General features: G+C 37.7%; 1 protein-coding gene across 1 annotated transcript in view; it reads right to left on the bottom strand.

Moving 5' to 3' along the window:
• Nucleotides 1-11,368: 11,368 nt before the first annotated feature.
• LOC114490438 (coiled-coil domain-containing protein 50) overlaps nt 11,369-18,951 on the bottom strand; it is a 43,684-nt gene continuing 36,101 nt past the window's right edge. Inside the window, exon 12 of the mRNA XM_036015769.1 lies at nt 11,369-17,678. Coding sequence (XP_035871662.1) covers nt 17,659-17,678 — 20 coding nt within the window. The 3' untranslated portion in view covers nt 11,369-17,658. The remainder of the gene's footprint in view (nt 17,679-18,951) is intronic.

The following is an 18,951-nucleotide window of genomic DNA, read 5'->3' as shown; positions in this document are numbered from 1 at the left end:
GTATAAAACATACACCATATTTCAAAAGTTATTATGGGAAAAGGGGCTTAAAATAATAATGACTAATTATTACACTTATTACTTGTTGATAATATTTTTGGCATATTGGGTTAAATAAAATATGAAAATCTCACCAATTTATATATTTTTTATTTTGAAATTATTTTAATTTAGAAATAGAAAACATCTGGGAAAAAGATTTTATTTATTTATTTTTAGAGAGAGAGGAAGGGAGGAAGAAAGAGAGGAAAAGAAACATCAATGTGTGGCTGTCTCTTGTGCATACACTACTGGGGACCTGGTCCAAAACCCAGGCATGTGCCCTGATTGGGAATCAAACTGGCAACCCTTTGGTTCACAGGCTGGCACTCAATCCACTGAGCCACACCAGCCTGGGCCTTTATCATTTTTTTTGTATGGTTACTAAAATATTTAAGATGACATGTCTCGCTTCCATTGTATTTCCGCTTTACAACATGTCTTGGAGGCTATATTCTAAACTTATAGTGTCATGCATAAATGTCAAAGTAGTGGCTAAAAATGGCTGGATGACTCCTGAAATCCTCCCTATATTTAGGACGTAAGAAGACTGGGAAAATAAAGATGGGAGAAGGATTGGCTGCATTTTTAATCAGTTTTGGAGAGAGTTGTTGATGTCTTGAGTGCCAAGAACAGCCAGCACCCCTGACCAGACAGAGGGGAGGGTAGGAAGCGCGTGCACCCACACCAAGCCTATGAGGGGCATCTGTGGCACCCTGGCCCTGAGAGAGCTTGCCCTGAGAGAGCTTGCTGAGAGGCAGTCCGGGGCCTATGGAAAAAGAATGAGAGGTCTGTGATTAGGAAGTCATTGCACTTCAGGACTTTGTCAGAGTAAAGAATGGTTCTTTCCTCAGGCTAGATGCAGGCTACCTGTGTCAAAGTCACAATGCATTGTTCATGAACTCTCTGAGGGCCCACTGGAGGGGTTGAGAGGGTGACAGCAGATGAAATTGGAGGTGAACTACTGAATGCTGGGAATTACAAAAGACTCCAGGGATTCAATTGCAGTGACCCACTATGAGCGCGGTGGTCAGGGGCCAGAGGTGCAGACACATCATGTGAAATTCAGTGCCCTTGAGAGTTGGCCAGCTTTACCCAACACCCTGCTTTAACTAAATCCGCAAAGATACTTCTTTCACAAATCTCTGTACCTAAACACGTGGCACTCATTAGAAGCATCATTTCTGAAACAGAATCTACAAACAACTGGTGGATTAAAAGCACACCTGCTGTTTCCAGGTGGCTTTTTCTGACCCTTATGTTAGATTCTCCCTAATATTCATTAATTCACTCATCAGACCTTGAGTAAAACTCTTCTTGAAATAACATTGCAGGTCCAAGATGGAGCAGCTCCTGCTCAGGGTGCCACGTCAGCAAAGGGAAACTTAAATAACTTTTGTATCCCTGCAAATGCTCTCCTTGACCAGATACGCAGTAAATCCAGTCAGCCAATCCCCGAACAATCCATCCACATGGGGCTCAATACTTCATTCCTCATTTCCACTCCAAACAAGTTTGACCTGGTGGCCCCAGCCAATCAGAAACTTTCTATTTTTCTCTTCCTTGTTTTTTATTCTTTATCCTACATAAGCCTCCTACCTTCTGCCCCATTTTGAAGTTCTTCAAAAAATAGACTGTCACATGAAGTGTTCAAGTGTATCCCCTAATTGTCTTTTTAAACTATTTTCGAACACTGCATAGTAACCGGGGGCCACAAGAATGTCAGGGTTGGAGAGGATTTTAGGAGTCCTCTTTTCTCTCCACTCATCTATTTACTCAACACAGAAACTTCCGCACTGAGCTCCAGGGTGTTAGGCATTATGCCAGGCAATGAGAATAAGCTTTAGTCTCAGTCAAAGTTGCATTTGGTTAAATATCACCATTCCCCTGTGTAGCCCACACCACTGAGAAAATCCTCATATTAGATTTTGTTCACATCTATGCATAGAATTATAAAAGGGCACACATGTTTGAAGAAAGTGAGTTTAGAGAGTTTGGAGCTCGGTATGGTGGAAAACTTGCTACTTCTGGAGGTAGCTCAACCTAAATAGTTCTGCTGTTAGTTCATTTGCCACTCTGTCAAAATCATCCTGGTGAAGTTTTCACACTTACAAAATGTTTCTTTTCCTCTAGTAATATTAAACTTTTTAAAATGTATTGATTGATTTTTGAGAGGAACTAAGAAATGGAGACAGAAACATCGATTTGCTGTTCCACTTATTTATACATTCACTGGTTAATCCTTGCATGTGCCCTCACTGGGGGTTGACCCACAACCTTGGTGTATCGGGATTACACCAAGATGCTCCAATCAACTGATCTGCCCAACCAGGGCTCTAGTAATGTTTTCAATTAAAGTTTGCCTTTTCCTGACATTTATCACAGCTTTCTGTTTCCATGGAACATCTTTTTTCATTCTTTTACTTTCAACATTTCTGTATCATATATTTTAAGTATTTCTTTTATAAGCAGACTATCATTGGATTTTATCACACTGACAACCCTGTGTCTTCCAACTGGAGCATTTAGCCCACAAACGTGTAATATCACTACTGAAAATAATTAGGTTTGAATTTATCATCCAACTCCTTGCTTTCTCTTTGTTCCACCTTATCTATGTTCCTGTCAGCCTGACTATATTTTCCTTTTCCATTTCCCTCACTATCACCGACGTGTTTTTATTTACATCATTTTCCTATTCTTTTTGTTGTTACAGTGCCTACAGTGAGCCAGGCTCCTTGACACATCAAAGTCAGGTGGAAATTGGTATTTTTCTCTCTCTCAAGGCATTGCAGGGACTCTTCCTAGCTATTTGGTATGTTCTTGGACCAGTGCCATAAAAACCTCATGGGAGCTTGTTAAAAATGCAAAATTTCCAGTCCCACCCCAGACCTTTTACTCAAACTCTACAAATTTAACAAGAGTCCCAGATGATTCATGTTTTAAAAGTTTGAGAAATACTTCTTTATAGAACTTTATTTACTCTTTCTTAATATACATTTAACATTTTATACATTTCATTTATTTTCATGTAGATTTTTAACACACAAGATACCTTATCATTTTTAGACAATACTTATTTACATTTACCAACAAATATATAATTTTCATATATATACACATTCCTTTCTGAATTTGACCTTTCATCCAAGATCATTGTCCTTTTAAACATGTCCTGAAGAACATATATCTATTTACTCTAGTGTGGGCTTTCCAGTTGTGGTTTGAATTTTTCTCTTGTCATTTTAAAACTTTCCCATGGACACTTTCAAACATGAGTCAAAAATTTTTTTGAGACTAGTTATTATAATAAGCATGAATTACTTGTCCCCAATTATTGACATGTGGCTAACCTTTTTTATTTTTATACCTTATTCATGTCCTACTGCCTGACATTTATATCATTTCATCTATAAATATTTCAGGGTATATCTTTGAAATGTAGGAAGCTTTTGTTTAAAACTCAACCTCAATATCATGATCATATCTAAAAAATTAACAGTTAAGTCCTTCACTGTTAAAATTCAACACAGCAGGAAGGCATTCAGACATTCTGCCCACCCTTGCCCCACCCCCTGTCCAGACCCGTGTGTTCCCAGTGTGGTACATTGTTCTTGGTTCCAGAAGAAAGACAGCCAAACTTATTTGCATATAACTGTGTAAGTCTGTTCTAACCAGACTGTGCAGCTGCCTGAAGAAATGACCATCTCTGTTTTGCCTACCTTAAAACTCAATGAGGACAGAAAACCAGAGGGCATCACTTGAAAATACTACAAAGTTGGTGAATTATTATTGGAAGACACCTGAGGCAAGAGATTACAGTGGAGATATACAACAGACAGCCCAAGTCTTACCTGGAAAATCTGTGGAGTTTCTTTGTGAAATTGGAGCAATCGAAAGCACTCATATTTATGGGGAAATTTCAAAAGCCATGCACATGCCTTGAGCAAGATGCGTATTCAGAAAAGACCTCGGGAGAACTTAAGCTTTGATATCAGGGGGGACCCTAGGCTCAGGGAAAGTCTGGCTAAGTGTTAATAAGGGCTTTATAACACAATCTGCAGAGAAAATAAAATCAACGTACACACTACATTAATGAATGAAACACAAACACACACAATCATTTCAACTGACGCAGAAACAGTATTTAACAATACTGTTTTCTCCTGTTAACTGTTTTATCCTTTCATGATAAAAACACTCAGAAATCTAGGAATACAAGGAAACTCCCATGACGAGATAAAAGGTATCTATGAAAAACCCACAGCTAACATTTTACTCAAGCCAAAGATGCCCACTTTTATTGCTATTATTCAACATTTTACTGGAATTCTAGCCAGAAAAATTAGACATAAAAAAGAAATAAAGGTATCCAAATTTGCAAGAAAGAAGTAAAGCTATTTCTGTTTTCCTAGGCAAAATTGCAGGTTACAAGATCAACACATGTAAATCAATTTGTCTTCAGAAGATCCACTCTAAAAGAATAACTAGAGAAAGTTTCTGGACAGAAAGGATTGGATGAAAGAAGAAATCTTGGAAAATCAAAAAGGAAGAAAGGACAACTGAAAGAGTGAAAATATGGATAGGCATGAGTCCCTTCTGTGCAGTTTCCTAAAGAGTTGATGGCTGAAGCAATAAAATATAATGCTGTTGAGGTGATTCAAAATACATGTTCAGGAAATACTTACGACAATTACAAATGGAGAGAGGGACATGAGGGAGGTTGGGCTTCTACCTGAACTGGCAAAATGACACTTGCAGGCTGTGTAAGTTATGTATAGTCAACAGAATACCTACAGTGGCCACTGAAAACAGACTAAAGAATTCACTCAAAAGTCATAATAAAATAATCAAAATGAAATTATGAAAACTGTTCAAGAAAACTAAGAAGTGAGAAGCAAAAAATAAAATATAAACTGGCCGCCCTGGCTGGCATAGCTCAGTGGATTGAGCTCGGGCTGCGAACCAAAGGGTCGCAGGTTCGATTCCCAGTCAGGGCACATGCCTGGGTTGCAGGCCACGGCCCCCAGCAACCGCACATTGATGTTTCTCTCTCTCTCTCTTCCTCCCTTCCCTCTCTAAAAATAAATAAATAAAATCTTTAAAAAATTATTAAAAAAAAAATATATATAAACTGGCCAACTTAAGTTCGTACAGAGAATGAATTATATTAACTGTAAACACTCTAATTATACCAATTATAAAGTAAATATGGTGGAATGTATATTTAAAATGTATAACTGCATACTTTCTACTAAGATTCACTCCAAATATAACAATATAGGCAGGTTGAAATTAAGAAGTAGAAAAAGCTACATCTTGCAAACTTTAATCAGAAGTAGGCAGAAGTGGCTATATCAGCATCAGATAATGTACATTCCAAAGCAAAGCAAATTATAAGAGACAGAGAAGCACATTCTAATATAATGATAAAATAGTCATACCACCAAGAAGACACAGTAATCCTAAATGTACATGTATCAAACAAAAGAGCTGCAAAATATGCAAAACAAAAATTAACAGAACTAAAAAAAGAGACACATTTACAATTGTAGTTGAAGACTTTAACACCTCTCTGGGGAAGGTAAGTACATGGAAGAACTTAATAATGTCATCAGTCAACAAGATCTAGTCAACACTCCTAAAACACGCCACCCAATGCACATGACGTACAAAAATGCACATACGAGATAAACAACATGCGGGGAAATAAAACAGACCTCGACATTTAACACGATTGAAACCACGCAGCGTGTGCTCTCTAACCACAACAGAATCAAACTAGCAATTAAAAGCAGCTATAAGGAAAACCTCCCAAAACTTAGAAACTACACAGAACACTTCTAAATTATCCATGGATCAAAGAGTAAATGTCAAGAGAGATTTTAAAAAATACATTGTTCTGAACAAAAAGGAAAACACCACCCATCAAAATGTGTGAGCCAGTCAAAGCAGTGTTATTTAACATAACAAAGCACAGAAATTTATATCAAGTGCTTACAATGGAAGGGGAAAAAGTCTTAAGTCAATAATTGGAGCTCTTACCTCAAGAATCTAGAAAGGAGACCAAAACAAACCCAAAACAAACTGAAGGAAATAATAAAAAAGCAGAAATTAATGAAAGGAAAAAACAGAGAAATAGAAAAATATCAATGAAACTAAAAGATGATTCCTTAAAAAGGTCAATAAAATAGATAGGCCTCTAACAAGACTAGCAAGAAACAAAAAATAATACAGAAAGTACAAATTACCAATATTGGGCATAAAAAAGGAGACATCACTACAAACCCAGCAGATATCAAAGAGATAGGGAATATAATGAACATTTCCACACACACAAACCTGACACCTTGAATGAAATGGTCCAATGCCCTGAAAAACACGGACTCAATAGGAAATACATAATTTGAATAGCCCTGTAACTATTTTAAAAAACTGAATTTTTAAAAACTCCCAAAAAGAAATCTCCAGGCACAGATGATTTCACTGGAAAATTCTTTATAAAAACCTTTATTAAAAAAGAGCACCAATTCTACATAATCTCATTCACAAAATAGGAAAATTCTCTATTTTTAGCATTGCCCTAATGCAAAATTTAATAACAGTACAAAAATATAGATTAATATTGCTCACAAATATAAATGCAAAATCCTTAACAAAATATTAGAAAATAGAATTCAACAACACTATATAAAAAAGAAGTACACATCTCAACCCAGTGAGCTTTATACCAGGGATGCAAGCCTGGCTCCAAATTCAAAAATCAATGTAATCTGCACTATGAAGAGGCTAAACACACACACGTACACACACATTTGACAAAATTCAATACAAATTCATGATAAAAACTCTCAGAAAACAAGCAGTGAAAGAGATCCCTCAACTTGATAGAGAGCATCATAAAAAGACAAATAGCTAACATTATTCTAAAATGTCAAAAGCAAATGCTTGTCCGTACGATTGGAATCCAGGCAAGGATATCCACTTTCACTTCTTTCATTGGTCACAGTGCTAGGAATTCGAGCCAGTACAATAAGGAAAGGAAATGCAAGTCATACAAATAAGAAGGGAGGCAGTAAAACTGTCCATTTTAAAGATGGCACAATTGTAGAAAACCAATCAACCTACACAAAACCAGAATGACTGAGTTCAGGAAGGCCACAGGATACAAGATAAATGTACCCAAATCAATTTATTTTTGTATGTTAGCAAGACACGAGAACACAAAATACCATTTACAATCACACAAAAATTAAATACTTTGAAGTACACCTAACAAAACACGTACTGCGTGCAAATGCTAAAAACTACAAAATACTGGTGAAAGATTTAAATAAATGGAGACACAGCATTAGTTTTCTTTTCTCTTTTGGAAGACCCAACACAATAAAAATATCAATTTTCCTCAAATTGATACAGAGGTTTCATATAATTCCTTTCAAAATCCCAGCAATATGTCTTGTAGATGTGTACAAAATTAGTCTAAAATTTATATTCTAAGACAGAAGAACAGGAATAGCTAAAACAATTTTGAAAAATACAGTTAAGAAATCAGTTTACCCAATTCTAAGACATACCGTCTATCTGCAATAATCAAAACTGTGGTACTGGCGGAGGGAGAAGCAGACCAATGGGAAATAGAGAACTCAGACCCACACAACATATGCTCAGCTGATTTTGACAAAGGTATAAAAGCAATTCAATGGAGCAAACATGGTCTTTTCAAAAAATGGTGCTGGAGCAATTGGACATACAGGCACCAACAACAACAAAACCAAAAAAAAAAAAAAAAACAAAATTAACTCAAAGTAGATCAATGACTTAAATGCAAAACTTAAAACAACAAAACTTTTAGGAAAAAATATACAGGAGAAAATATTCATGATGAAGCTAGACAAAGACGTTTTAAGACTTGAGCCATATTGCGTGATCCATAAAAGGGTGATATACACCCTTTGGTACTCACCACTCCAGGCCAGAAAAGTCCGTCGTCAGTTATACATACACCTTTAAAGCCAGAGTTAGATATGCTGCAGACATACATCCTCACACACTCACACACACTCACACTCACACTCACGTCCCCAGTTGCATTGTGAGAACTCCCAGGGTCTGGTGTGAGGTTTGAGGGCAGCGGTGTGGCAGGTCAGCAGGAAAGTCTTCCTCCATCAGGCGGGCGCCGACAGCGCTGTTTGTAAGGTAAGTAATCATGCCAAGTAATCTAGTGCGGCAGGTTTAATTAACACCTGTCGTGACTAACGGGACCCAAACCAGGTCTGATTAGTTAGGCACAGGAATTGGTGAGGAACCTGTGTTTGAAAAGTATGAAAGAAAGGTATACTAGTGGGAGGTACAAAGGTTCACAAGACCATCCACAGACTTTTTGGTGAAGGAGCTCCCATTTGAAACTTGGGAATAAAAAGACAGATTTTGGTTAGTGGGACACCTGTCAATTAAGGGCAATGTGCTGGGTGTGGAGTTAGGAGTGGCAGAATAGTGCAGTCAGGAACCTAAGGGCAGCAAAAGGCACAAACTTTCAGTTGTGAGATGAATACGTTTTGGACACTAATATACAGCATAGTGCCTATAGTTATAATAGTATGTTATAAACTTGAAACTTGCTGAGACTAGATCTCGTGTTCTTATCACACACACACACAAATAACAATAAAAGGTGGGTATTAACTAGTTTGTGGTAATCATTTCAGTGTATATATAAATCAAAACACATTGTATAGTACAATTTTTGTCAAGAAAGGCAAAAATAAATGAAGTTAAGAGAAATTAAAAATCTTGTGTTTTTAAGGAACACAAGATCAGAAATAAGACCCAACAAATAAACGTCGAGGAAGTTTCGGAGACTTGCCAGGCCCCCAGTACCGCACGGGGCGGGGCTCTTCTCTTTCCAGAGCATCTTGAAAACCTCGCAGGCCGGGACAGCAGGGATCCTAGCGTTGGAGCTGAAGGAGCGCTTGGAGAGCACCGACGCTCACCGCAACGTGCCTCTTCAGTGAAAGAACTGAGGTACAGATGGCAAGCGGTGGTGTCCTCAGGTTCAGAAGCAAGTTTACACACAGCAAAGCCAGGATGGGGACCCTAATCTCCTTATTCCTGTACATGTCTTGAGTTCCCTGACTTTGACGCTGTCTTTAGCAAGCACGCAATCTAGATGTGATGGAGGGGAGGAGCCAAGTGGTCTTCCGCCCCTTGACATAGGGGTGAAATTGCCTTCATCCCCTTCGCTATGACTTGTAGTGATCCGAAGTGCTCTTAAAGATTTCTCTAAATCTCCCAAGTTTATGGGGGGTTGGCTAATGTTCTGCCTTTAAGGAGGGGCTTTCTAGAGTGCTACTTCTCCACTCTCGGACTCAGTCACATCCACAAACACCCACTCAATCACATTATGTACATTCCACTACAGATTCAAGGGAGCTTACGTGAATTACGTATTTTTTTTTATTATCGTAGCTTTATTTTTTATTGTATGTTTTCCATTACTAATTCTTTCATACCTCCTTATACTGCCGTGATCACCCTGTTGTCCACATCCATCTGTTCTTATCAGAATTACATTTTTTGCATCAGCTTCTAGATGTGTCAACTTTTTGCACTGGCAATTTTCATTCATGATTCTTTAGAAATAAAAGGCTACAATAAATATACAAACTTTCTCTAACTAAATAACACCTGCACATAACTGGTGTCCATCAAGGCATCTGGTCATGATATATAGTACAGATACATAAGATCTTTTAGATTCCCTATAATAGTGGCCAGAGAGGCCTCGAGAATCTGGTCCAGGAAATCTAAACAGTGACCTCTTTAAGAATCACTTTAAAAGTCACGGAAGCAGCATCTTACTTTTAAGTAACCTGCTAAATTTCTACAGAATCAGTTTCTACATCATGGTTACCCTATCAAGCCAAATAAAATAAAGACCTCTGCCTCATAAAGGTAAAATGAAACTAGTTATTATTAATGTGTGCACATGAAGTTGTTGCACTCATGGGTCCTCAGTTGTCTGGGTTATTGTATGAACGTCTACATATTTGCCAAGCCACCACCACACACAAAATAAAATCATTTTTCTAACCGACTTCAGACTTGGGAGTGCGTGTTGAGAATTGCAATGATCAATGAACCATCAGTATCATGTTGCGGGTGGTTATGAAACAGCCAAGAGGGGGACCCCAAATAGGGATTTGGAATGGGGTCCATAACTCAAGTTGTCCAAGAAATACTAGAAAGATATGTAAGATGTCCTCACCCCTTCCCCTCATAGGTGTGAGCTAGGGGGACACCTGAGGCAGGAACATTGAGAGCTGTTTTGCATAGCAACAGCTTTGTAGCTAATCTCTGGCATGGTCCTTTAACATATCTATAACTTTTAACTGGTTGCATAGATATGTTAAATAGCTGTGGCCATGCTTTGAGCCAGGGAGATGGAAGTGACTTCCACCCAAGACTTAACTGGAAGGCAACTCCCCCTGGTAACAGCGCCTGCGTGAGAGCTTGAAGATGATTGTCTCCATGCCATGGGGCCACACCTGCCCAGACCCAATTTGGCAGCCCAGTAAAGCTGGAAGGATATGGGAGTGCCGGCAAATGTAGTCAATTGTGGGAGGAGTCAGAAATGGGGCTGCAGAGGAAGATCGGCGTGCACATTTAAACCCAGATGCAGCAGCCATTAAAGGGAGAACCACACAGTCTTGGCAGAGTGGACACCCCCTCGCAGCTTTGCCAAGAAGAACCACACCATTTTGCCAGAGTGCAGACCCCTGCAGCTTTGGTGGAGGGGAGAACCACTTGGCTTTGGCCAGGGTGGAGGCCCCCACAGTTTTGCCGAGAACCATGCGGCTTGATCCTGGCTAACAACACAGCTGATGGTGTCAGGAGCCTGAATCTACTTCTTTTCCTGAGATATGGTACCCCAAATTAGGGCAGAGGGAGAAGGAAACACTGTGTGTGTCTGTGGGTATCCTAAAAGACTTTGATATTTTAATGAAGACATGAGGTCACTACTTTAAGTCTATATAGCTTTAAATGAACATTTCCTTTCCTTTTCACAAATCTCTGGCATTGAGAGACATCTTTCCTCTGGCGGCAGACAAGTGAACCTAGTGGGGGGTCCTTTCGGTAACAGTATATCGTACCCTCCTTGGCCCTGTTCTGTAACAGTTACAGAAAGTGGATGGAACTTGGGTAAGAGACAATTTTACCATAATTAAAGAAAGACACAGGGCTCCTTTGTAAAGAAAATAGATAATCCTCCCAGAACGTCCTAAGTCTTTGAAGGCAGTAAAGAGAGCATGAGTCAGAGAGCACTGACTTTAACAAACGTATGACTTTATTAAGAGAAAAGGACAATATTGGTGTTTGCCTCAGACCAGCCAGGAAAACAAGCACACAAACTTATACGATACTTTGGTTTAAAAATTATTCATAATATCAATGTTAATCCCGATGTTTATAGAATCAAATGGAACATAGATATAAAAAACAAACCATAAAAACACAAGCTTGCATAGATGGATTAATGTAGATGTGTAAGTGGCATTTAAGGGAGGCTTGAGCACTGGAGAGTCCAATTGACATTGCCACCTCCACCTCCCAAGACACATGAAAGTCACCAGCACCATGTTTCTTGTTTTCCTCAATGAGGTCGTGAGTGGGAACAACTTGTGCTGTATGAACGTGAATTAAAATAGACTGTCTCCTTCAGCTTATCCAGATGGGTGCACCCACACCCACCAGTCCCCAACATCAGTCACCTTTTAAGGCATCCACAGTGTCCCTCACAGTTTCACTTAATCTCTAGATAGGCATGTGGTTCGAGGTGGCCCCTGTTTTCTGTCCTTGGGCAACTGTTTCATTAAGGTACTGTTCAGTTTCATGAAGTAACTATTTCAAAGCTGCTTTTCCCTCTGGGGCTTGGCTACAAATTGATGAGCACTTGGGATAGTGCCTCACATGTTTTTTAAACATACTCACATTGCAAATGTCAAAAGAATCCAAAACTATCTGGGCACCGTGTTGTGTCTGTCGCAAAAGAGTACTTTTCCGAATTGTAAGACAAATGACAGCACCACCTCAAATTTCCTGAGCAACTTGATTTATACAAGCAAACTCTTGTACTTGGTTAATCAGCACCTTTTAAAATATAATTTTGTGCTGGGATAGATCCTTCTTAAGGAAAACACCATTTCAGAGAATTCTCATTTTGGATCATCATTTTTATATGCTACCTTCCTACTATACCTTCTCATTATGTACAATACCTCATGAAATAAATACTGGGTTGCCTTTAAGAGGCAGGTAAAAAATATAGCTATTTCTGAGAAAGGGCATTGGGCTTTCAGTTTATAGCAAGAGTTGAAGTTATAACCTGCAGGGATTTCAAATACTAATTCAACCAGAATTTTTAAAAAATATTCTAACACCAAAACCCTTTCCACAAAATTTAACAGGTAGAAACTATTTTAGCAGTGATGGTCTGAAATTCAGTGCAACAAAAACATATCCTAAGCATTTAATGTGTGACAGAAAATTCTCCCAACTGTCTTCACTGTTCTTAATCCTTGCTCTTTGTGAAAGAAATGTCCCTCAAACCCTGTCTTTTAATTTTCCTATTCTTTATACATGAAACTCAGCAATAAATAGTGGGGAACTGAGTTACACAATTAATTCTGTCCTTTCTGAAATGCTGAAACCAGCATAGTGCTGGATCCCTATGCTATGAGGAGTTACTCAAAAGGAGAAAAAACATTTTCTAGTTTGCTGAGACTACACAAATGCACATTAAATCTATTTGGAACATGTTTCTAGGCAATTCACACAAACACATAAGGGAAAGAGTGGTTTTTAGGACCAGATATTTCCACAAATCAACACGATTACTTAGACAGTTATGTCAGTTTGTGGCATCAACTACACCTTTAATGAACAGCCTGGTGTCTTCCCTATCCCAGCAAGTCTTCTCGGTTCATTTTCTATGGAAGGTAGTAAACCAGAAAGACTCTTCACGCCATCAAATCTCTAATTTCAAGTAAAGGTCTCTATTTTGTTTGGTTTTCTTTTTGCTGTTAATGTTGTGCACTTCCATGCTAAGAGTGTCAATGAAATTCTTACAAAACAATACTGAGTTGACTTCAATGCGTAACAGAACTTTTGGAAATATCATCTACATAGTCATAATGGAAAAAGACAGTCAACTCTCAATTATTCAGGAAGTGATCACCTGAAGAATCTGGCCAGGAAATCCCCCCCCACCCCCCCCAGCATTTTTAGCCATGCCACTGCTTGTCTGCAGAGAGGCAAACTTGACATGAAATGATGTATCTATCGGTGTATTGGTTACCCTTAGCTCAGTGGAAGGAGTTCCAACCTTCCTGATGGCAAGGACGTCTGGGGATAATGGAGAGTTGACAGTCATTTACAGATAAGAAGTACAATACACTGACCTCGGTTGGAATCACACTAATTAAGGCAATACTGCTCCTTGAGACACTGCTGACAAAAGTGCAGGTCTCATCAGAAAAGTGACTTTGCACAAGTGAGATTTCCCAGTTTACCTCTTCCTTCTTGGTTTCTCCAGAATGAAACGTCAGCTTTTCCAACAACAGTTAAATGGCAAGAGCAACAACAGCTTGGACTCTTCCCTTTAATGATCTTATATATCATCAGGATAACAGATCGCCCCCCCACCAGGAATTTGGATGACTCTGTGCTCCGTGTAGCATTACTAGGGGGGTCTTCACTTCTCCCTGCCCATGTTACCTCTTACGGGCAGAGGGTAAAAAAGGATTTTGGCAATAGAAAGATAAGCAATTATGGCTTTAAGACTCACAGGCACCACCAGATGTGAGGAAAAATGGGACCTTTTCATTTAGTCACTTCTCTGACAATGAGCAGTAAGTAATGAACAAAGTACTTTAAAAATCTGTGTTTTCCTTTTTGTTGAATAAACACGTTTTTATTTTTTATGATTCTCTCTAAAAAGCCAATGTTATCAGAATATGGCACACTATGTACAGCGAAATCTACCCAATCGGTGCTCCCTTCCCACAGTGACATCCCCTACACAAATACTGTTTTCCCAAAAGGGGAAAAAAAAAACCTTTGAGTGCAAGTTCTATTCTGCTCTCAGTCCTTCAGAAAGCTGATTACTCAGGTGACTTGTTCCTACATTTGGCTGAAGATTTTACAGCCAGTCACCACAGTTACATTCTAAGAAAAACACCACCGAATAAATGAATAACCCTGGTATTTGTGGTTTTCATACAAAGGTAACACTCATTAAAAATCAAGGCTCTAAAATGTTAACCACTTTTGTGGTAAATTGAATGCACCATATTATAATAGGTGTTTCAAAGAACAATTTGGCACAAGATGAATTTAGAGAATATTTGACAGTATTAAAGAAAAATAATTATCATTTAAAAGTTTGTTATTTTCATACCAAAAAAGTCTTGACATGGAGGGAAAGGCGTGGTCAAAGTCAGCAATGAATTGATCCATCGCTGAAGCTTGGCCACAGGCCACAGCGGAGAAGGAAAGGAGGGACTGGGTCCAGTTCACAGTTCTGTGAGTTCAGGGGAACACCAGGCCAAAGGTCACACATTTGGGAATATGATGATGCAGATCCAAGTGGCCACTGCCATTCTGAAAAGGTTTTCCTCCTGGGAGCATCTCTCCATATCTCTCTTTTCTACTTTAGATGTTTCTCTATAATGAAAAGTCATAAATTTTTTCTTGCAGTTCATTAGACTGTTGCTAGTTTTTGTAAAGACATTTGAGAAAAAGTATTTCAATGGTATTGAAAGTCACTTTCTAAAAAAATCTCGATGTTCTTTTAAAGCATGTGCATAACTGTCTAGGCTCTCCGTACAACAATATGGTTGGTGCCAGTCTGACACACAGCTGACTTCTTTTTAACTCAAGATGTTTAAGTGGACCCTCCCTCACCCAGCCTCCTGGCAATGACCTACAAAAAGCGAGGTTTGGGGAGGGGCTGTACCTGTCCAGTATAAGGCTCCTTAACATATTGTGCTCATTCAGCAATACTAGTTAACAGAGCCTGGCCTCCAGAGAACAGAGGTATAGAAACAGAAAGATTTTTCCAAGGCCAGAAGTATTAGTTTACATCACAACATTAAAGCATAATGCATTGTGGGCCTAAAAATTAAATTGTGTGTGTTCCAGCACTAGGGACAGGAGCAAAATAAATGCTTCCATACTTATATAAAAATGGGAGTGAAAAGCAGAGAACACAGTGAAATTTGTCAGTTTCTTAAAATAAAAAATACTCTTGTTAGTTGCTTGTATGATCTCAAAGATAATCGCATTATTTGAATGAGAATAAGAGGATTTAACTGGTCGACTTTGATTTCTGCCTCCTTATTCATGGGGAAAGAATTACTCTGTTACTCTTTTAAAAAAGTATCTGCTTTACAAAAAATTAAGTTAAATTAAAATATCTTAGAATACTAATCTTTTAAAAACCTAAAAAAATCAAATTTTCAGTACAGATGTTGAATTGAATGTCACAAGGGAAATGTCACCTTTGGTCACTTACTAAGACAGTCAAAACACTAACAGCCTGGTTAAGTGTTAAGTGGCCTGACATTGTGGAATGAAATATACTCAGCTGGCATTTCACAATAATAAATACAATCGGATAAAGTACATGAGAGGCAAGGGAAATGCAGAATTTTAAAAGTAAAACTGATCAATGCATGAGATATAAAAATAAACATTTATAAAATAAAAATATGGCAAATGATATTGCCTATTTGCCTAACTATCAAATAAAAATACTTCTTTTTTTCTTTAAATCTACCATAAAGACTTCTAAAAAACAAGAAGCAAAACCACAGGGCAGACAAAGAAACATATGGCGTTCCTATGAGTCAGCAGGCCTCAGCTTCGGATATTGAAACCACCATCTCTGCAATTTGATGTAAGGCCAGGATGAGTCTGGTTTGCCCTTGACGAAATGAAGGCTTTTCTTCATTCATTTCATCATGGCCATTCAAAGTCCTGTTATTTTCCCTCTCCCCATTTCTCTGAAATGACTACCTTCTTTAGGGTTTTCTTTCTTTTTTTGATTATCATTTCTCCAAAACTTAACTCTTAGATACCTTTCACCCTAATTCATATAATCCAAAAACTTCATGAAACCAAAGACCCTTTTGAGAATGAAAGATTCAAATCCACTCTCAAAACTACTCTAAATAGCTTCCTGAATATTGCCTGACTCTAAATATCTGGAAAGATAAGGCAAATTGAAGGCATTTCCCAATGGGGAAAGAATGGATTAAGAGCTTTTTTCTCTAGTTGCCTATACATTTCATCCCTAAATAAACACCATACAGTGAAAAATAATAGGCAGTCAAGCCGTGAATATATTACACATACATATATACATATACACACATACATGTGTGTTTGTGTGTGTGTGTGTGTATATAAACACAGCATGACTGACATTTGGGTTTACTTACTAGTATGGGAAAAGAAGTATTTCCATAAGGTTAGGAGCTAGACAAAGACTAGATTTCTTGAAGAGGCATTTAAAGGTCTTGTATTAAAGATCTGATGATCATGTATCATTAATGAATATGTAGAATCAAAAACTTGCATAAAGAAGTACTTTATCAACTTCAAGTTGAATTAATCTAATTGTTGGGACATATGTGAAACATCTGTGAGAGGTTGCCAACAAATACTGCTATGTTTTTTTAAGCAAGAGGAAAACTTCAATCTATGACCAGAGAGAATGATGAGATCATTACTTATGAACACACCTTCCCAATTCCATTTGCCTTGGCTATAGGAGTAAGTGTAAAATAAAAGAAGGAATAGAAAGTTTTCATTTTTAGTTGACTTCACACAGACCTGAGTTAAGATATAATAGAATTAATTTTTTCCCAATAAATACTAATAAATGGGCAATGCCTAGAGGCTTCAGAAGCCTTGCTATTGAGGAAGCAATAGCAAGAAAGGGTGAGAGGACATCCAGGCCAATTTTCCCTGGAGGATGTGTAAGGATATGCAAAACTCATAGTCCTGGTAGTCAGAGCAACATGTTTCAACTACCGCAGATTTTTTTAATACGTTATAGTTGTGATATTTTTCTTTTCCTGAAGAGTACGAAAAACAAAAGGCTCTGTCTTTCCATATATCATACACTAGTGCACCTCCCAAAACTATTTCTTACATTCTTTTATTCTGCATTTCATCCAAACATTATGTTTTAGCTTAATCATATGATCTTCACTAAATTCTAATTCCTAAATAAAGCTTAGTTCCTAGATGCCAATATTCCATACGTAAGAAAAATGGCATTTTATAGATCTCTTAGTTATTATATCCCAGGAAGCATATGCAGTGTAGAGGTGGTCAATATTCAGAAGCTAGATTTTCTTGTACTGCCCAAATGATCAGAAATAAGCAAAAACATTTTAAATGCATTAAAAATTATTTATGGTCAGAAAAACACTTGAGGATAAATCCCAGGAATACAAATATAGGAGGGAAAAAATAAGCGTGGAATGCATTCTGTATCATCCAGTAACATTTGCTACAGTGAGTCCGTTTTCAAGGCAGATTCCTAGGTTTCTACTGCTTGTAATGGAAACCTGGGAGGGGAGGAAAAAAGAAGAAACACCATTAAGGAAAAAAAAATCTTTGAAACTAAGCAATTTACAGATTCAATGCAACCCCTCTCAAAATACCAATGGTATTTTTCAATGAACTAGAACAAATAATCCTAAGATTTATATGGAACCACTAAAGACCCCGAATAACCACAGAAATGGTGAGAAAAAAGAACAAAGTTGAAAGTATCACACTACCTAACATCAAACTATACTGCAGGGTTATAATAATAAAAACATCATAGTACTGCCATAAACAACAGACACACTGGATCAATACAACAGAACAAGGGATCCCAGAAAGAAACCCACACCTATATAATCAATTCATCTATGACAATAGAGGCAAGAATATACAGTGGGGAAAAGACAATCACTTTAATAAATGGTGCTGGGAAAAGTGGACAGACACATGCAAAAGAATGAAACTAGATCACTTTCTTATATCATATTATCAATAAAAGAATAAATTCAAAATGGATTAAAGACTTAGATGTAAGACTCCATAAAACTCCTAGAAGAAAACACGGGCAGTAAACTCTTTGACACCATTATTAGCTATATATATATACATATATATATATATACATATATATATATGTGTGTGTGTGTGTGTATATATATATAGAGAGAGAGAGAGAGCGCGCGCGCTAATATATGTGGCTATATATATCCATATATCCATATATACATATATATAGCTACTATATGTAGCTATATATATACACACACACACACACACACACACACACACACATATACATACATACATATGTATCCTTGGGCAAAGAAAACAAAAACAAAAATAAACACACAGGACTACATCAAAGTAAAAAAGCTTTTACACACTGAAGGAAACCATCTACCAAAGGAAAAGACAACCTACTGAATGAAAAGAAGATATTCACCAGTTAAAATCCAATAAGGGGTTAAAATATATTCAAAATATATAAGAAAGTCAAACAACTTAACACCAAAAGAAAAAAAAAACAAACAATCCAATTAAAAAATGGGCAGAGGACCTGAATAGATAATTGTCCAGAGAAGACATACAGATGGCCCATAGACATGTAAAAAGATGCTCAACATCACCTTATCATCAGGGAAATCCGAGCTAACACAATTAGAGATCACCTCACATTTTTCAGAATGGTTATCATCACAGAATCAACAATCAAGAAATTTGCACACACTGTTGGTGGGAACACAGACTGGTGCAGCCACTGTGGAAAACAGTATAGAGTACGGAGTTTCC

The sequence above is a fragment of the Phyllostomus discolor genome, chromosome 2 (assembly GCF_004126475.2).
Source record: "Phyllostomus discolor isolate MPI-MPIP mPhyDis1 chromosome 2, mPhyDis1.pri.v3, whole genome shotgun sequence".
NCBI classification, from domain to species: Eukaryota; Metazoa; Chordata; class Mammalia; order Chiroptera; family Phyllostomidae; genus Phyllostomus; species Phyllostomus discolor.
The sequence above is the reverse complement of the archived record's forward strand: the minus strand, read 5'-3'. Positions and strand labels throughout refer to the sequence as shown.